The 19,146-nt window shown below is 58.1% G+C and overlaps 1 protein-coding gene across 5 annotated transcripts in view; it reads right to left on the bottom strand.

The window, feature by feature from the left end:
- Positions 1-1,634: 1,634 nt before the first annotated feature.
- KIAA0513 (KIAA0513 ortholog) overlaps positions 1,635-19,146 on the bottom strand; it is a 59,148-nt gene continuing 41,636 nt past the window's right edge. The window contains exons 5-14 of one of the 5 annotated variants that reach the window (XR_004346816.1): positions 17,071-17,141; positions 15,678-15,882; positions 14,927-14,967; positions 14,425-14,503; positions 12,679-12,756; positions 8,608-8,688; positions 8,081-8,175; positions 5,484-7,050; positions 4,882-4,959; positions 1,635-4,710 (exon numbers count right to left, since the gene is read on the bottom strand). Coding sequence is in view for 1 of the 5 variants with exons in the window: in XM_032612220.1 (XP_032468111.1) it covers positions 7,001-7,050; positions 8,081-8,175; positions 8,608-8,688; positions 12,679-12,756; positions 14,425-14,503; positions 14,927-14,967; positions 15,678-15,882; positions 17,071-17,141 (700 nt within the window). In the remaining 4 variants the exon portion in view is untranslated. Of the gene's footprint in view, positions 7,051-8,080; positions 8,176-8,607; positions 8,689-12,678; positions 12,757-14,424; positions 14,504-14,926; positions 14,968-15,677; positions 15,883-17,070; positions 17,142-19,146 lie in introns of all 5 variants that reach the window. The other 4 variants (XR_004346814.1, XR_004346815.1, XR_004346817.1 and 1 more) reach the window with 4 other exon arrangements.

The raw sequence follows: 19,146 nt of genomic DNA, 5'->3' as shown, positions 1-19,146 counted from the left end.
GAGGTGGGGTGAGCAGGGGTGGAAGGAGCATAACTTTTGGGGTCTCTTCCTTTCAGAGTCCCAGGCATTGAGGACAAACCCACCCCACTGCTTCCCAGTGCAACTCGCTCAGGATCTGAGTACGGGAGAAAAGAGAGCACCTGCGGTCATTTCCTGTGACATTAAAAGGTGACTTTGTTAGTGAGAGGCTTGTTCCAAATATGGAAAGAGGGGAGCCGGAGCGTTTGTGGCACTGCGCAGGGGAGGTGGCTGCAGACAGAGCTGCTCGGCGCGAATTTAAGGGACAAGACTGTTACATGGTCAGGGTGCCCCGGAAGCCTCAGCAGTTTTAAGCGTCAATAAAGTCAGAAGCAGAAAGGTTACAATTTACAAAGGAAGCCGATTTGAATGCCTAATTGTTTAAATTTCTTTTATATTTAGTGTCATGAATTTTGAAGAATATGCCTTAAATGGATTCCTATAACATTTAGAGAGAAGTTTCGTCGTTTTTCTTTTTCCTTTAATGGGCAGGACCCTTCCTACAGGTACAGCTCCCAGGTCGATTTATTTCCTCATCGGGACAAGGAGGAAAGAGATTGGAGTGAGAAGCACGTTTGCATTTCTTGCAGGAACCGCCTCGGCTGGGTGATGTTTTCCCTCCCATTATATGGATGAAGAAACTGAGGTTCAAAGAACAATTCGGCAAAAGGCACGCAGTGGGTTGGCGGGGAGGTAGAATGGGACCCAGGCTTGGGTCCCCGTGCTCTTCAGGGTCCTTGCTGCCTTCAGAGGGGTCCTTACCTGTCACCAGGAGTTGCCTGTGAATCCAGCCCCTGGCCTTCAGCTGCTGGACTCCCCTGGCACCAGAGGAAAAGTCAGGTGTGAAGGCTTCTACCACCCGGGCTGGTCCTCCAGGCTGGGTGGGAGAACCAGAGACAGGGCTGTCCGGCCCCCGCCCCACTGATCATCAGGGCACATACCCCAGCCCACCTCAGGTGGCCAGGCCAGGGCTGGGGGAACCTGCCTGCACCTTTGCCCTGGGAACCATCCCACCCGGGGCCCCTGGAACTGAGTCCACTGCTCCAGGTACCAAGGACACTTCCTCTAGGCCCTGTGCTGGTCCTCAGGCTTACCTCCCGGATCTGTTAGTCTGGAGAGTTAGAACATGGCTATTGACCTCTTATAATCAGGAAAAAAGAAAGCCCAAAATTTCACAAAATACGTCTGTCAAACCAAGTTGTAAGGGATGATGAAGGTGTCCTGTGTGTGTCAGGCGGGGGTGGTGATCACATTCTACTCACAGCCCCCCGACCCCCAAAAGCAAGAAGTGAGGCAGCTGTGGCTCAAAGGCGAGACCAGGATATCAGCTGGAAGGGGCTGGAGGCATCCTGGAGGCCAAGGCCCCTCTGTACACTAACACACCCCGGCGGTGACTCAGCGGACACTCCCTCTACCCATCGGTTTGGCCACGACACACACACACGTCTGCACAAGACCCAGCTGCTCAGCCTAAGTGGGGAGAACGTCTATTTGACCCTAGAAAAAGGTGTTTTCTCTGTCGTCACTGAGAAGATTGCAAATTCTGTAAAAAAAAAAAAAAAAAAAAAAAAAAGTGTGCTCACGGAGATGTGAAAACAAAAATTCAACAGACTGACTTCTTTTTTTTAAGAATTTATTTCAGTTTCTGCCTTCTGACAATCTGAGGTGAAATATATAGACGGTTTTTTTTTCTTCACAGGAAACAGATTTGATTTTAGCACTGTTCTGAGAGCTTGACCTTGAAACTTTCTCCACCTGAAAATATAGTTTGTAGAACATCGCCTCGTGGGACACGAAATTGCGTGAGTGTACATATAACATACCTGCATCACGGACCCCGGCTTCTGGGCCACTAAGGGCAATGCGTGGATATGGCCAAGGCAAGTTCAGGTCCGAGACCAATGGGTGGGAGAGAAACAGGGGATGCACGTGGGAGACCTTCCTGAAGCCCCAGAGGCCACAGTGAGAGCCACGGAGCTCTCGAGCTGACAGGTCTTAAGGGCAGGTACCTGCCATTTGAGTTCGAGCCTTTCCTACTGTTCAAATGGTCAGCCCGTCCATCTCAAGGCGTCCACGGGAACCTAAGCAAGCCTCCAGCACAGGGACAGATCAGGGCCCGCATGTGCAGCCTGTGTGTGGGAACCGGGCCTGCTGACCTGCTGAGCACTTCCCTTTCATTTCCGCGAGTGCACCGTCCAGGACCAAGGTGGGGACAGGCACAGCCCCCCGGGGTCCGAGGGGCATCACAGCAGCAGGAGCCCTCCTTCCAGCTCAGCGACCCCGTCTGTGCTACACAGGAGGGCGCCAAGCGACAGCGTCCTGGTCTGACCCTGCGGGACAAGCGAGGATGCAGGGTCACCCCTGCCTGCACAGAGGTCCTGCGGGAAGTGATGGGAAGACGGGCAAACCCAGACCATCCTGACTCGCTCCTGGAAATGACAAGGTGTTCCTTCTCCAATAGTAACCGAGAACTCTAGAGCGGGAGCAGTGTCCCCTCGACTCCTGGGGACACAGCCAGGGGGAAGGTTCCCCGCCGCAGCCCTTCACTCATCTCAAGCTCAGACAGACCAGCCAACTCAGAGACACAGGCCAGCGCCAGGACACCCAGGGACGAGGTGGGCCGGCCACCCTAGGCGCTTGCTGGGGAGGGACTGCAGGGAGATGGTGTCAGAACGAGGCCGGGGGAGCCAACCATGTGGAGGGTCTTGGTGTTGAGGGTGCTCCTGGGTGGGAACCATCTGGAGAACCCACACAGGCCTGTTCCCGGCCGCCGGGCGACAAGGACGTACTGGGACATGTGACTTGACTAAGGCCTGACTCCAGCCCAGGTCTGAACGTTGCACACCAGCCAGTTAGGGGCACTTGTCACCGATGCCATTCCCCTGTACGAACTCAGCTTCAAAGGCTTTTCTAGCGAAACTCACTCTCAAGAATCGTAAAAAGGGATCAGTGATTTGCAGGAAGACGGGGAGATGGCTGAGTGGCAGAACAGTGGTTCAAGGAAACTAAAAGGCCGTGGTGGGGTACTGCGAGAAGAACCCCGGGACCGAGGGGTCGTGGGCCCCCACCCCTACAGCTCTGCCTGTGGCTGAGGAAGAGGGTGGCCAGGGGGTGACAAGCCTGGGACCGCCCGGCTGCTACCCCTTCCCCGAGGCTGGTGCCGGGCCCTTCTCCCCCTGCTTCCCAAGCTCCCTACTGTTCTGGCAAATGACTCAGGCCCCTGGCTGCCCAGCTGTCTCAATTGTAGGTGATTTGGCCATACAGCTGATCTAACCGCACCGACCTGCTGGGATCCCCACTAGCTGAAAAGCCAACTCGTCGGGGTGCAGCAACGCCCAGGAAGGTCAGGCTTGTAGCTGCAGCCCTGACTGCCGGTCACGGTCACCTGGGTTCAACAGAACTCCTCGCAAGCCCCCTTGTGGCGTGAACACTGCGCTTCTCACACTGAGAGGCTGCGATTCCAAGTGCTCTGGGTGATAAACCAACCCACTTAAAACAGCCGACGGAAAAGCAGCCCTCAAGGCTGCCACCTTCTCTCCACGGCAATGAACTTCACCGTCTAACCGGGCAGGGAGAGGCGAGTACGGGCTCCACTGGTTCCAGCTTCCGGGAAGGAGGAAAGAGAAAGGTCAGGCGGCACCTCTGACTCCAGTCCTGGGTCTCTGCCCTAAACCCAGCATGGGGCTTGCCCGTGACCCTGACCGTCCCGGGTTTCACTGGAGCACAAAACTCGCGAATTGGACTCTCTCCAGCCCTCCTTTTGGCAACTTAAGAGCTCCTTGGTCTGCTTTTTTCCCCTTTCGGCGATAGGAAAATCATGGTCTACTCCCTTTCACTGTACAAAGAACTTACAATAGCAGAACTTGGTTCTCCTGCCTTTGATTAAACGTGCGTACACAGCAGATATGATCTGAATACTAGCACAGCCCCTCTTAAACATCTAACGATATTGCTAAAACTGCAACAAAGGCTGAAGACGTACAAAGCCACATCTCGACATCACCCTATTTCCAAAGCAGGGTACTTTTTACTTGGGAGAATTAGCTGTTTTGGGCTCATTACGATTCACATAGCCCTGAAGGGCAGACAGCAGGAGACTGAGATGCCATTGCTAACACAGTCCTTCGAAGCTCCTGGCTTGGGACCCTGAACCTACTGGGACTGGAAACTCTCCTCGTGGATATGACCCGACGCTTCCTGCCCCGAGTCTAAGGGTCCTGAGTTTCCAGGGAGGGCCACCGGAGCTCTTTCTCCAAAGCCTCCTGTGTGTACGGCGGGGTGAGACTTCTCCGCCCTCAGACCTCAGAGCCCGCCCTGTGTCTGTCTGCTCGGAGTGGGCCTCGGAGGGAAGATGGTGCCACAGAGAGAGGAAACGTCAGCGAGGCAGGCTGCCGGCTCCTGCTAGGCACGCCGTGCGTCCTCCGGGTGACAGTGGTCAGACGCTCTGAGGTGAAATGCTCGGCCAAAGGCAGACGCCACCAGGACACAGCAGGGCAGCCTCAGAGCCACCCCGACATTGGTCACTCCATGAGGCCCACGGTCTCCGGCAGTGTCCCCTCGTAGGGCTGAAAGCAACAGGCAGCACTTCTGGGGTCAGACTCCACTCTTAGGAGCCAGATTTACACAAACAAGCGGAGAGGAAAAAACCCAAAGCGACCCTTGCTTCTACCTTCAACTGCTATTTCAAGAGGCCTGTATGGGAAAAAAAAGGTCTCAAGATCATCTTGAAGTTAAAGTGCCTGGAAAAGCCCGAAGAAGTCAAAGCTGCATTTTTCCTTCCAAGGCTGCACAGGCCCTCCCGCCCCACCCTGCGGGGAGAGAGCCGCCAGCTCCCCAGCACCGCTGGGAAGATCCAGAACCTACTGTCTCCCTCCAGAAATCAGACTGGATCGAACGTCCGTACAAAAATCTTCTATGTACAAGGATAAGTCTTTTGGGCACCTTTAGAATAAAATCTTAATGCATTTCAACTAACCACTAAGAAAGCCAACGACACACGGCCTCAGGGGGAGAGCCCTGCGAGGGCACGTGGCCCTGCTCCTATGGGGGGTGGGGGGAGCACAGCACACGCAGGGGTCGTAGTTGAACGTCTCAGGAGGGGCTGCGTTATCTTCAGCACGCACTGGAGGAGGAGCCCACACACCCGTCCGCTGGATGTGATTTCTCTGAAACGCGTTCCATAGAGACCCGTCCTATCACTGGGCCCAGCATCGGATGGAGGCGCTCCAGCCCGTGTGACCCGCCCCGCACAGGACAGGCAAACTGGCGACACAGCTGTGCTTTGTTTAGTGACACGGCCAGAGAGGCTGCCACCACACACACACACACACACACACGTGCGCGCGCACGCACACGCCATTGCGAAAACAGCAGGGTTTCTGAAGCCCCAGCCCCCCAGGCCTCCTGGAGGAGCAGCTCACGCCAGCGCACTCGGGTCCTGCCGTGTTTCCTGTCATCTCTCTTACCATCACCCGGATGTGCGTTCCTCGGCTCATCAATGCACGCTCTGCTCTGGAACATTCCAGGGAGGCATCCCCCACGAGGGGAAACTTGGAGGGTCGGAGGGCTGGGTATCTGGCGTGTGCTTGTCATGCTGGAGGAGGTGTAGCGGGGACACGGGACGAAGGACCAAGGCGGGAAGGACGGAGCCCCGCTGGCCTCGTCGTCAGCGCCCAAGAGCTGGGGCTGGGGCCGGGGAACCGGGCTCGCCAGGGAAGCTGGTGGCAGGCTGGAGGCCTGCTGGCCAGACTGTGGTCCCTCGGGCTGGTCAGCTGTGCCTGGTACAAACCTGGGGGGAAGAGCCCCGGCTCCCGGCACCTGAGACGGCGAGGGTGTGTCCGCAGAGTCCGCAGGGAAGTGGTCCAAGGGCTCGGGTGGCAGAAGGTGCAGGCTTCCCCAGGCGGCCGGGGTGGAGGGCCCGACCCTCCGAAGCCCCGCTACCCAGCCTCACACAGTCACCGCCACAAGCGGCCCCTGCCACAGTGCCTGTAACGCTGACACAGATTCTTTTGTCTTTTTTGAAATCAAGGGCAGCGCTGTTCACTTTCAGAAAGGGCGGTTGTCCTGAAGCTGCTGAAGAAGCTTCTCTTGTCTGTGCTTCGTCACGGGACTGATGGCCCCGAGCCACTCCCAGGGAGCAAGGGGCGGAAGCGTCTTCACTCCAGAAGGAAGCTGTCGGCTGAGCGGGGACATCTCAGACGGCCTGACACAGACACCTGAGTGCTACGTGGGTCCAACACAGCCACTCGGAGCCGTGCCGTCTCCTGGCGCCCACACCCCTGACCGTGGCCGGGCCTTCTGCAGCCGGGAAGGCACGTCCTCTGCCCCGGTCTCTCTCCCGTCGTGGAATAGGGGGTGTCCCTCTCCTCCTGGAGCTTCCTGGGACTCCGTCCCTGCTGCACGGAGAGGGGACCCGGAAAAGAGCCAGCACCGGCCGTGGACCGACGCTCAGAGGCCCCCGCCCCCTCTGCTTGGCCGCCGCTCAGCAGGAACCCCACTGTGGGAGGAACCCAATCCCACCCTGCCGGGGGGCCCCCAATTATCACTCCCGACTGCCCCGTGTCACTGGCGTGTGCCACCCCACAGCTGCCCTTCCCTACCCTCCCATGTGCACCCCAGCCTCTCCCGCAGGGGGCTACGATGGACACTGGCCCATCGTGGACCCAGCATCCTCCCTCCTGCGCCCCCTCGGTCCCACGTCGCAGGTCTGCCACTCGGGGATATGGAAAGTCACCTCGGTGTTAGCTGTGTAATCCCAGAGACGCTTTGGCACGCAGATGGGGGAGCAGACACAGGCAGAGGGGAGGCAGGGAAAACGGGCAACCAGATTCTTCTAGCCGCTAGTCCTAGGGCGGTGTGGGGCGCCTCTGGGTGCTGCCGATGTCATGCGGGGGCGGGGTGTGTGTGACAGCCAGCCGTGGGCCCGGGAGGGAGGCGCGCACCCACAGTCCTCCTGGGGGAGCCTCGGGCCACCTCCCGAGGCCTACTCGGCGGCCATCTGCTCGATGTGGTCACTCAGCAGCTTGTACTGCTCTGGAAGAGAAAACAACGTTATCCCTCGTGAGAGAGACGGCAACACGGACAGGCAGGTCCTTCTCATTCGGGGTGATAACAAAGCAGGCCCTCCCGGGCATGGTGAGTGTGGGCTTCTGAAGGTGTGCCCTCGGCCTGGCAGTGGGCTCCTTGGAACCGGGATGCATCTTCCCATGGCAATGACGCTCCACAGGGCAGCCCCGCAGGCCCCCAGGAAGCCTGGTGTGGGCAGATGAACCCTATCACGGGAGCCAGGCGTGGGTCCTGGAGGCCACGCAGGGGTCACGTGGTGGAGGGCACAGTGTTCTTGCCCTGTGATGAGTGGTGGGGCTGGTGACAGCACTTTGAGATTTTCCGGGGGCACCTCCTGAGGCCACCTGTCCTTGGCCCTCTTTAACTCGGTCCAGGATGGAGTTTTATTTGTAAACAATATCGATCTGTACAAATCTATGTCTAAGTGGAAGAGTTTTCAGGGGACTAGCAGGAAGCATCTTGTAGCACGTGGGATGACGCCTAAAGGCCAGCTGTCGATCAGGGAAGCTGACATCAGCAACATGTCCCCTCCCGTTACAGAAGCCAGAGATGCCGGAAAGACCTCAAGACCCCCGCCGCTGCCCCGGGACCTCCGGCAGCAGTGTCACGCAATCAACGAAGACAGGCCATGTGGTGGCCATTTAGAAGGAGGGGCAACTCAGCGCCAGAGTCTGCCCATTTTCAAGGTCAGAGTCAGAGCACCAAGTTATATCTTTTCCTGGGCCCTGTCTGTAAGCACTGACCTGGTGGGCCCTGCACCATCCTGCCCCACGTGGGCAAGCCCTACCTAGCAGAACCGGGTCTCCAAGGGGAAGGAAGAGTGTCCCGCGCACGCAGGCGGACAGGAACGTTTTTTTTTTTTTTTTTTTTTTTTTTTTTTTGACAGGAACGTTTAATGTCCTGTTGGTAATTACAGCAGGGACAGTCCTCTGAGCCGGGTGGGGATTCCAGCACGCAGCGCACTCGGCCCTGAAACCCCGGCCCTGCCGCCACTCACCCTCATCCAGGTTGCCGATCACCGCCTGCTTCTTCAGGAAGTCGTTGCACAGCTTCTTGTTCAGCCCGAACGCCAGCATGTTGTGCGTGAATGTGCTGGGGGGACACGGCCGTGAGCTGGCACCCCTCCCGCCTCCCGAGGGGAAGGGAGCCGGGGCCCGACATGCAGCCCACCGGGCCGGGGAATCGATAGCAAGATGTAAAACCAAATCGCCTCATCGGCCAGCCCTGCTCGCCATGAAACCGTGTTAGGGGCGGACTAATTAGGAACCGGAGTCAAGGCCAAATGGAGTGAATCTGAGCCATTTAAGAACGCACAGTGGTCGTGACACTGAGTCAGGGATGTGTGACGTCATAAGGGTGGCGCTCCCCCAGCAGAGCCCCTGGGTAGAAGCGTCTCACCCGGCGGTCCCTCCTCACACCGCCCTGCTTGCTCATCTCCTGGGTGACCCGGGGTGGGCGTGGGCCCCCGTCCGGGTCACAGGACTGGGGGTGGGGGGCGGGTGGCAGGCCGGCCCTGGCGCTCACCCCAGCTGCCCGAAGGTGATGTTCTCGTTGAACCGCAGGCTGTCGTCCCGCTCCTCCTGGGTCATGTGGCACCACCTCTCTCTGCAAGCACAGGAGGGGCAGTGGAGGGGCTTCAGAGCCCACATCCCCGCCGCTTGGCCCCCTCCTGCTCTGACCCACAGGTGCTGGCCTCCCTGACAGAGAGGGGACACCTCTGCCGAAGAGCTGTTGGCGCTGCTTCTAGGAAGCCTGACCGAAGGCTGCCCCTCTGCCTGGGGGCCCGAGACCCACACTCATCACCTTCTCCTGGCGGAGACAAGGCTCAGGACCCAGAGACAACGTGTGCTTAGCGGCCGCCCGGAACATTCTCCGGGAGACGAGAATGCTGCCCCCACGTCCTTCTCTAAGGTTCAAGGACAACGGAGGCCGAGGTCCGTGTCACCGGTGGGGAGGCGTGCCGAGAAGCCGGCGGAGCAGGGGTCAGGAGCCCAGTGAGCGTCTGCGGCCTCTGATCACATGGCCATCAGGCCGGCCCGCCTCTGCCGTCCACTGTGCTCCCAGGCTGCCTCGTAGGGTGCGGGGACAGGCCCGTGAGCACGGAGAAGACGGCACAGAGGCTCTAAGCAAAGCCGGGAACCCAACGAGGAGGGACCACGGCCCGTGTGGCTCCATGTGCTCTCCGTGAAGCAGCACGGGGCTCAGGGTTCGGGCAGGGAAGGTGCTCTTTTGAGCTCCTTTTGAGCTCGGTGTCCCCGACTGAGAGCGAACGCCGCCCGATCCTGCAGGGCGTCAGCCCCTCCCCTTACGGCCGAGCACCCTTGTCCCCAGTGGCCCAGGACCGTCAGCCACTGCACCACTCCACCCCCACCCCCCGGGGCATGGGAGCCGCGTGGCCACCTGAGAAGTGAGCAGATGTCTATTTCCCCTTAAAAATTACACTCTGGACAAGGAGTCTGACTAAAACAGGGCTGAGAGGAAAAAGACAAAAGAAAAGGGAGAGAAGAGGCAGTATGAGGGGGTGAGGGGTCAGGGCGATGGAGAAGCTGAAAGAAGAGGAACAGAACCAACAACGTCGACTCTTAACTCCTCTCCCCTCTCCCAGCCCAGGGAGGCTACTGATGCCGCTGCAGCTGAGCGGGAGCCACGGGACACCAGGGCGCAACAGAGGCGGCACTGTCAGTCTCCCAGTCTCCTCATGCTGACAGGACACCCACGAAGACACCTGGAATGTGCTTCCAGGCACTATGCTAATCCCATGCCACGTTCCTTCCCATCCTTTTTCCCTGAGTGGTCACCCTTAGAATCGTCCAGGCACATAAACTCCCACACCACCACCAGGCTCGCTGGGTACAGTTGCACAGGTTGTGCACTGCACAGCACCAGACCATGTGGAAGTGGCTCCCTTGCAGGCGTGCAGCACAGCAGCCCTGACCCAGATGAGGAGGTCCGTCCTTTTGCTGTGGCGAGGACTAGAGTTGGGACATTTTATCTGATCTCTGAAGAAACAGGTAGAAGGTCATTTGGGATCAGGGGATGCCTACCAACAAATCAATTCCTTAAAATTGAGTTCAACACCCAATACTGGTCGAGGTCTAATACCACAGGAGGGCAGATCGTGTGTCTAAATCGCCACAGTGGGAATTCGGATGTGTCCAGCAGCTTACAGAAGAGGAAGCCTCCCGAAACGGGGACATTTCTGCCTCCGAGAACAGAGAGGGTGCTGTGAGCAGAGTCTGCCAGAGAGGAATCATGCCGGAGGCACAAGGTTGCCCCAGGACCCAGAGCCAACCCCCGGCCCCCAATCTCGGGGTGTCCTGGGGGTCAGATCTGGGATGTGCACGGCCAGACCACATCTGCTCTGGGTGAGGAGGCCTGTGAGGCCCAGAGGCTCACTTCCCCTCGTGGGGCTCAGAGGTCACGATGCTCCAGCCCTGTCGGGCCTCGGCCGTGGTGCTGGGAAGCCTTGCTCCAGGAAGGCTGGTTAATTACACACACACTCCCGCCCCCCAGAGAGTCTGTGGGAACTTGGGGGCATTTTAGGAACGGAGGTAGCTGCCGTGCCTAAATGCTCCTTTTAAAGCCATAATAAGGCTGCATGAAAAAAAACAAGATTTCTCATAAAACAATAAGCCCTAAAAATACATCACTGATTAAAGGAAGCATGCTTTGGGAAATTTCCACCAAATTAAAAACAAGCACTGAATCAGAAACTATATTTTGAATAGGCAGGCCTTTCACTCTAAAAATATCTTAACCAAGATATCGAGCACATATCAAGTTCAAACAATTGCAGTCAGACCCCACCGTGGGCTCGCAGGAAATAGTCTGTTCTAGACCTTTGTCTTCAGGGGACCCCCTCACACACACACGCCTCACACCACACAGTGGCCAGGGGGAGGAAGCAGCTGTCCTTCCTCCGGGACCCCCCAGACCTGTCAGAGTGGGCGAGGGTCTGCCAGAGCCCGCAGGCCCTTAGGCATGACTGCAGGGACAGGTCCTCTGGCCCGACCTGCGGCTCCTGAGCCCGGATCAATGACCGAGCGGACAACAAGGGAACCCAAGGGTGTGGTTTCGGGGTCCACTGGGAGGGCCAGAGTGGCCCATGGAGGCTGGACTCGCTCCAGGTCGGAGCTGACCTCCTGGACCTCACTACCCTCTCCTCTCGGGATGCGCACCGGGCCTCGTGGGGGTCTCGGGGGCCGTGTCTGTCTCCTGACCATTTCGGGGTCTCTATGCTCAGCGAGCTCCCCACTGTCTGTCACCAGCCTGTCCCAGCGCTGGGCCCGCCGGCCGCGAGTCACACCCACGTCTGGTCATACCCCCCTCCCCTCCGACCCAGCGGCCCCGAAGGGCCCCCGCACTGTCCATGGACAGTCACGTGGACACACACCTCTTCTTCTCCTCCTCTCCAGCATCCCCTCTGGAGCGGCAGCAGAAACAGGTAAACAGAGGAACACGTCAAAGTCATGCAAGATATGTGGATGGAAAAGAGAGCAAAGCGTGGAAGGAGGGTTATCACAGCGGAGACGGATATGGAGACGGGGTTCCAGGGGGCGGTGGCCCAGGAGTCTGAGAGCAAAGCAACACGAGGATCCCCCTCGCCTACAGGCACTTCCTGCATCTGCGACTCCCAGAAGGGCGGAGAACTCTCTCTCTAGAATCCTCAGGGATGTTCCAGCATCGCTTCCTCTCCACGTGCTCCCCTGCCTTCCCGGGGCACACAGCCACAGCAGGCCGCCGTGGGGTACAAGGCAGGTCATCCCGATAGGGTTTACTTCCCCCCCAAAAAAGATTTCACTTAAGATCCCCCAAGTGCTCGTGGACTAAAGCCTTAACTAGCAGGCACCTGCCCTCTCTCCTGCCGGGAGAAAGGTTAAGGGGTCTCCCCAGGGTCAAAGAAGGCGGGGATTCAATTTCATCAACGAGGAGAGACTCAGACTTCAAAGTCCCATGACTGGAGAGGCCAACGAGGTGACCCAGGCCTGGGAGGCCGCTGCCCCTTCCCCGCCCCGCTGCTGCACACAGCAGGCACCAGCCTTAGCTCGCCGCCGTGGCCAGAGAGAGCTGAGCACCCGTGCCCAGCCCCGGCCGGCGCCCAGTGCTTAGTGAACCGGTTTACAAAGGGAGTCTTCCGAAGTGGCAAGACTGCCCTCGGGGAAGCTGCAGCCCAGAGGAGTAAGTTGACAGTAGCGACTGCCCTTCCCAGACGTGAGCCCAGCACCCAGGGTCCCACGGCAGTGGTCTCAGCTCGGGAGTCTGGAGTCTCACAGAGACAGGCAGAGTGGGTCCGAGGGGAGCCCTGTGGGCTTCACTCAGTGGGAGTCTGCATTTCTTAGGAGGGTCAGGCCGAGTCATGCCGGAGCCCCGGGGCAGGAAGCGCTCATGCAAGCTGGGCCCCCCACCCAGGAAGCGGTGCGCCCGGGACCCTTCAGGCAGCTTGCAGGGCACCGGGGCCGCAAGGGGTTGAGGAAGAAACACAGACGCATCGACTCAGCCGTTCTGTCCTCCTGCTTTCCTCTTCAGGAACGGGACAATAAAGCCTCGCCCTGGTCCTCTTCCCTGGGGCAAAGCGGGCCCGGACTTGGCTCCTACCTGGTGGTGGGAGACCGCTTTCTCCTCTCACAGTGGACAGCGTCGAAAAAGGCCGCGTTCCAGAACCTCAGCGTGTGCCTGCAAGACAGACAAGGCCCATGTGCCTTTATCCTAAATGGAGCTGGTTTCCACCCCCACCCCCACCCCGCCCGACCACCCGGCAAAGTGTGGCAAAGTGTCCTGAGGGCATCCGTGTGTCTCTCCCAGGACTCAGCCTGGACTCATCGGGTCAAAGGGGAAGCCGCCACCAGCGGGATGTGGGCGAAGGCCATTTCCCCTTCTCTGTCTCTGGCTGAGGCTCCCAACAGGAAGCAGAGGCTTTGAGGAGGCCTGCTTCTCTAGAACACGGTCTAGTAACATAAATGGGAACCCCGGCAGGGACAGGCCACGTGCAGAGAGCAAACGCATTTATAGCGACACACAAGGAAGAGGCATTCTTCCCAAGGATCAGGGTCAGCAGACCTATGGCACGTGGGCCAAGTCCGGCCTGCTCTTTGTCTGTGTAAATCAAGCTTTATGGGATCACAGCCACACCCCTCCACTTATACCCTGTCCATGGCGGCTCTGGCACTATAGCAGTGGAGGGCAGTGGTTGCCTGTAAAGCCTAAAATACTTACCACCCGGCTGTGTACAGAAAAGTGGGGCTGAGCCCTGCTGCAGATAAGACAGCAGCGGAGCCTAGAGGGGCCCAAGCTACGTCAGACAGTGGGACCGGGGCTGCTGGGCTCCCTCTCCCTGCTTCCCCCCGAGGCTGGCCCTGCAGGGTGGGCTCTCCTCACGGAGGCTTTGAGACAGCTGCAGCCCAGCCCTGGCCGGCCGTGTGCCTCACGTGCCCCATTCTGCCGCCCCAGGTTCTCCCACCGCAGCTAGACCGTGATCCTCGCGGGAGGGGCACGTCTGACACCCTTTGGGTTCCAGGGGCTACTACACCGCCTACGTGTGAGGAAATAAAAGCCACCAACAGAGAGGCTTCAGAGGGATGAGAGCGTCCTCAGAGAAAGACAGAGGGCGAGATGTCCCCTGACCACTGGTCTCCCACTGCAACCACGACCGTCACGTGTGTACGTTATTGACACATACAGAACAGCTGTACTAGGATATAAGACACATACGGTAAAATGCACACTTTTCAAGTACACAATTCAGTGGCTTTTAGTATATTCACAGAATTGCTCAACCATCGCCACTATCCATTTCTGGGACATTTTCATCACCGCACTCCCGGCTTCCCTCAGCCCCTGGCACCCAGCAATCTGCTCTGTCTCCAGGGCTTTGCCTCCTGGACATTGCGTGTACATACACTACTTGGTCTTTTGTGTCTGGCCTGGGTCACGTGGCAGAACGTTTTCCAGGTCCACCCACGTCGTGGCAGGTGTGGGTGCCTCGTTCCTTTACGTGGCTGAGTGACAGCCCACATTTCGTGTATCCACCTTTGGGCTCTTACGAATAACAATGTCATGAACATACGTGCACAGGTTTTTGCTTGAGTACCTGTTTTCAACTCTTTTCAGTATCTACCCAGGAGTAAAACTGCCGGGGTCATGGGCTAAAACTCTGTGTAACTGTTGCCCGACCATTCTCCACAGTGGCTGCTGCATGGGACGATCCCACCAGCCGTGTACGAGTTTCCGATTTCCCTGCAACCTCACCCATCTTTTCTCCTTTGGCTCTCCTAGGGGGCGTGAGTGGCCTTTACTTCTGATGGAGACATGGGTGCTGGTGACACAGGTCGAGGGTGGCCTTACCAGATGGGCTGCTGCTTCAGGTGTGTGTACAGGTAGATCTTCTCCCCCTTCCTCTCTTCCTCTGGGCTGCACACAGTCACTGCGGGAGGGGGAGGGAGACTGAGCGAGGCAGACCCCCGCCCCCCCGCCCCGACTCCAGCGACCCTCCCAGCAGGCCCCGCATCATCCCACAGGTCATACAAACAGAGAGCGGAAACTCCATGGCACCGGCCCTGCGGCCCTCAGGCCTGGCCCTGAGGACTCCTCCCCAGGGAGGGTCCCGGGAACAGCTCCCCCACCACTGGGGATACTTTCCTTGAGTCCCCTGGGAGGAGGAGTTGATCCCCAGAGAGGCGGGTTTTCCGTGGAAATTCAGTAAGCGGTTAGAGACCACAGCAGAGCGCAGTAGGACAGCATCCCCTGCTACGGGGGAGCTGGAGCCCCAGGCGTCCAGGGACCTGCGGCTCCCCGTGGGCTGCTGCTGCGGCACCGCCCGGCCCCGCGAGCACAGGCAGGCACTCACCCGTCTTCCGCGGCTTCTCCTGGGACTTGCCTTCTTTCTCCCTTGGGGAGAGAAACCATAGCAGTGACACAACGACCCAAAGAACCCTGTTATGTTGCTGAAACGGGATGATGCCTCATAACCAACGTGTAAATCGAAGGTGGTCTTCTCTGCAAACATGTTTACGAAATCAACGCCACGTGTACCACCTGCCAGCCTTTTAGAACTGAGATGTGCTGTTCGGGCTTCTCTGTGCCATTTTCTCTGAATCCAAGACTGTCCAGACCAGAGGAGGAATAAAGCCAAGTGGCCTGGTTGTAACCGAGCCGTCGGAGGGGACCGCGGGGACCACAGGGTGCCCCTGCTTTGTGGAAGTCTCGGTTCCTGCACTGTTCTGAAGCGGCCCCGCCCCCCGCGGGTCCCCGAGTGGCTATGGGAACACCGCTGCCCTGGGGAACGTGGTTTCTCTCATGGCAGCGGGAGGCGGGGTGCAGGGAGGGGGGTGTAACTCCCCTCCTGCCTACTGACAATTTCTGCACGCTCCTCTCCAGCCCTAGAAACACAGGCCCACGGGGAGCATCCCAGCACGTCAGCAAATGGAACAACGTTTGGAAGCCCCAGAAAACTGGAGGGTGGGGAGGCAGCTGCCCTCTGGGAACAGCTCTCAGGCCCCAGTGACGGCCGAGGGCGCAGAGATGCTCCCGACACTGGGCCAGGGTGGCCTCCTTGTCACACCCACGGTCGGGGAGGGACGCACGCAGGCGACACTCACTCGCTTCTCCTGGCCAGGGGCCCCTTGGGCTTGGTCTCCAGCCCGAAGAAGCCCTTGACGTTCTCCGTCTTGGCCGACGTGTTCTTCAGAAGCCGTTCGGCGATGTCCTTCTTCTCTGCTAACCAGCTATTGGCCGACTTCAAGTAGGAGTCGATGCTCCCGGCCGGCTTCTCCTTGAACTCGGAGGGGAGCAGGTGCGGTTTACCTGGAGGGAGGGGGAGACAGCAGGGATGAGAGCCAACTGGAACCACGGAGGCCGGGGCCACCTCTCTCCACCATGGCCAGACACGGCGGCGGTGGGAAGCAAGAGGCTCAGGAGGCCCGTGGTCACACGGTGGGCCGGGGCCCCTGCCCTCTCGGGCGGTCGCTGAGCACCTAGTGTGGACAAGTCAGCCAGGTGCCACCAGGGGCTGCAGAGGAAACAGGCAGGGATCCAGCCCCAAAGAAGCACCAAGTCCAGAGGGTGGGGGAGCAGCGCACACAGGGAAAGCGTAACGTACAAAGTGATGGAGGAAGACACAAGAGTCTCTCCTTGTGGAGGGAGGGGCCGTGCGGATTCCAGACGGCCTGGCTGGCACCTGGGCTGGTCCTGAAACAGGGAGGCCACTGGACATGGGAGACGGTGAGAGAAGGGCAGCGAGGGAAAAAGACGTATGTCCCTTCCTAAGGCTGTGCACGGACCGAGGCCCAGGCACCCCACGGGCCAAGGTGTCCCGCCCCATATCAAAGGGCTCCACGCTAAGGCCGTCAGGGCAGCTGCTGCAATGGCGCAGAGCAGCGAGGAGGGGTGGGCTGCTGAGGCGAGGAGACGATGAAGCTGAGCTGCAGAGGTAGCGGATGCGCCACAAGAGCCAGCCCACCGGTGCCTGCGCCGCTCTGACCCAGCTGCAGCCCGCGAGCAAGCCCTCAGCAACCCTCTCCTCACGGCGGCCTGAACGAGTGCCAGTGGTCACAGCCCAAGGAGCTTAACACGGGGAGCCCCCAGCTGCCCCCAGCTGCGATGCACCAGGAGGCCCCAGGGCCACGAGCCCGAAGAGCTCAACCCGCACTCTGCTCCAGACCCTGGGCTGCTCCAGGTCACCCCAGTCCACAGCTGACCCTGTGTCACATTTGGCCAGAACATGAGACGATGTCCTGCGTCTACCCTGAAGCGTCCTGCCCGTGTGTCTACTTTTTCGTGTCCTCCCAGCCAGGACCGTCAGCCTCCTGACTCACGCTGTGGACCGTTCTTCGCCTCACGCTCTAGGGGTCTCCCTCCTCCTTGTTCCCACCCTAATATCAGCTCCCTTTGTTTTCCGGATGCCTCGCAGCTCTGCCTTAAGAAATCCCCACTTGATGTGGCGTTGGAAGGTGACAGGTCTGCCTGCCACGTAAGCTGTACCCCGGGTCTCACCGATGTGATAGTAGGTGAAGCACATGGTCATGAGGTTCTTTGCAGGCCCGAAGTCGTCCATCTGGTGACACCTGAAATGGAAAGAGGGGTGACTGGCTAACGGATCCTTCCACCGGATTCTCTCTGCATGTTCCTGAGACAAGACTAGCATGTTCCACAGACACCTCTAAGCTAGGACCTCACTCCCCAGACACTCCAGGGGAGAAGCCACAGAAAGAACTCCCCCTGGGTCCAGGCACCTGGCCTGGGAGCGGGTCTGATTTAGGGCACTAAGGCGCTCACCATCCATCCGCCTGGCTTCCTTCACTTTCAAGGTGGAATAGCCAGGGCCCTACCCCAAGGAGCAGACCCGGAACTGGAGGTCAGGCCTCAGGTCTCAGGCTTAAACCGTTGGCCCCGTCCAGCCCCTACTTCTCAGGAATGAGCAGTGACTTAGATGATACCCGCCCCCCCGATGTGGGCAGTAGCAGTCACCTGGCAGGGGGGGCGGGGGGAGGCCATGTGAAGATGTGGATTGCTGGGCCCACCCCGGAGTCTCTGGGTCAGCAGGTCTGGGGCAGGGCCTGAGAATGTGCATTTCTAACAAACTGCCTTGGGAAGCTGATGCTCTGAGGCTCCTGGCCCAGGGACAGCACCCTGAGAATGACTGGGAATATGAATACCTACGTACCCTACACCACTTGCTGAAAATCAAATTAAAGTATTACGCACCAGAACCTTTGCTATGCTAAAAGATGTCCTACAAATATAAAGGATTATATTAATACTTACTATATTATATCACACTTACTATATCGAGAGTATGAGATATACATGGATCCATTCAATTTAGCAGACAAAAAAGGGGGGAAACACTTCAAAAAGTGGGTCCGTCTGCCACTAAGAATTTGTACTGTCACAGTGGCAAAAGCTACGGTGATGTACACTGTGGCACTGCAAATTAGAGAAGAAAATGAGGAATCAGCTAAATGCCCATCGACAGGGCAGGAGCCAAATTAATTATGGAGCATTTGTACGTTCATGTATTAGAACACCTCACAGCTGTTACAGATGCAGCACTGGGTACAAATGCACGGTACTGCCTTTTTATTTGCGGTATGCGGGCCTCTCACCGCTGTGGCCTCTCGCGTTGCGGAGCACAGGCTCCGGACGCGCAGGCTCAGCGGCCATGGCTCACGGGCCCAGCCGCTCCGCGGCATGCGGGATCTTCCCGGACCGGGGCACGAACCCGCGTCCCCTGCATCGGCAGGCGGACTCTCAACCACTGCGCCACCAGGGAAGCCCAGTACTGCATTTTTAGAAAAAATATCTATTTGCTGGTATGCGCTTTATTAAGATGGCTATCACTGAGAGTAGACCAAAAGTGAGAGAAGAGGGTGTGAAAGAACATCTCCTTTCCCTCTTAGGCTTCCGTGCCTCTCCATCCTGTTCCCTCACGTACTTTCCTTTCCTGTTTAGTTTTTCACCTTGGACTAGTGTTACTTAAAGAAAGAAAATCAATAGAAATTATCTAGACAGTGGGATGAGGGTCATTTTTGTTTATCTTTTTAACATAAAAATAATAAATCTAAAAAACTAAACTTCTGTAAGTTCTTTTTTTTTTTTTTTTTTTTGCAACCACATAAAAAAATATACACTCACAGACAAAGTAATGAAAGATTCTGTGTTTTGGCAGGGTTGGAACTTGAGGTTAACTACACCCCCCCCCCCCACCTACCAGTTTGCTTATTTAAGGAAAAACTGGAAGAAAAATTGAGAATTAGATAAGCACTTTACCATGCAGACAGGCACCATCTACACAAAATACAGGTTCCTGAAAACTATGGATGCAAACGTCTCGAGGTCAAAGGGTCTTCGGGGCAGGAGACCACACTGACCCCCGACCCCCTGGGGCTCTTTTACCGAAGCTCCCGAGCCAAGCAAGCGTGGGCCCTTGGCTACCTCAGTGAGGGCCTCTCATCCCTCCACCCACACTAGCTCCCAGACCCAGATCCCCGCCCCCACCCCTGGGGAGCACACCCTGAACTTGGGACATTCTGAGAGCAAGTGCAGAAAAAACAGGGGCTCCTCTCTTTT

Source organism: Phocoena sinus, chromosome 19 (assembly GCF_008692025.1).
Source record: "Phocoena sinus isolate mPhoSin1 chromosome 19, mPhoSin1.pri, whole genome shotgun sequence".
In the NCBI taxonomy this organism is placed as follows: domain Eukaryota; kingdom Metazoa; phylum Chordata; class Mammalia; order Artiodactyla; family Phocoenidae; genus Phocoena; species Phocoena sinus.
Note: the sequence above shows the minus strand (reverse complement) of the source record. Positions and strands in the feature narration are given on the sequence as shown.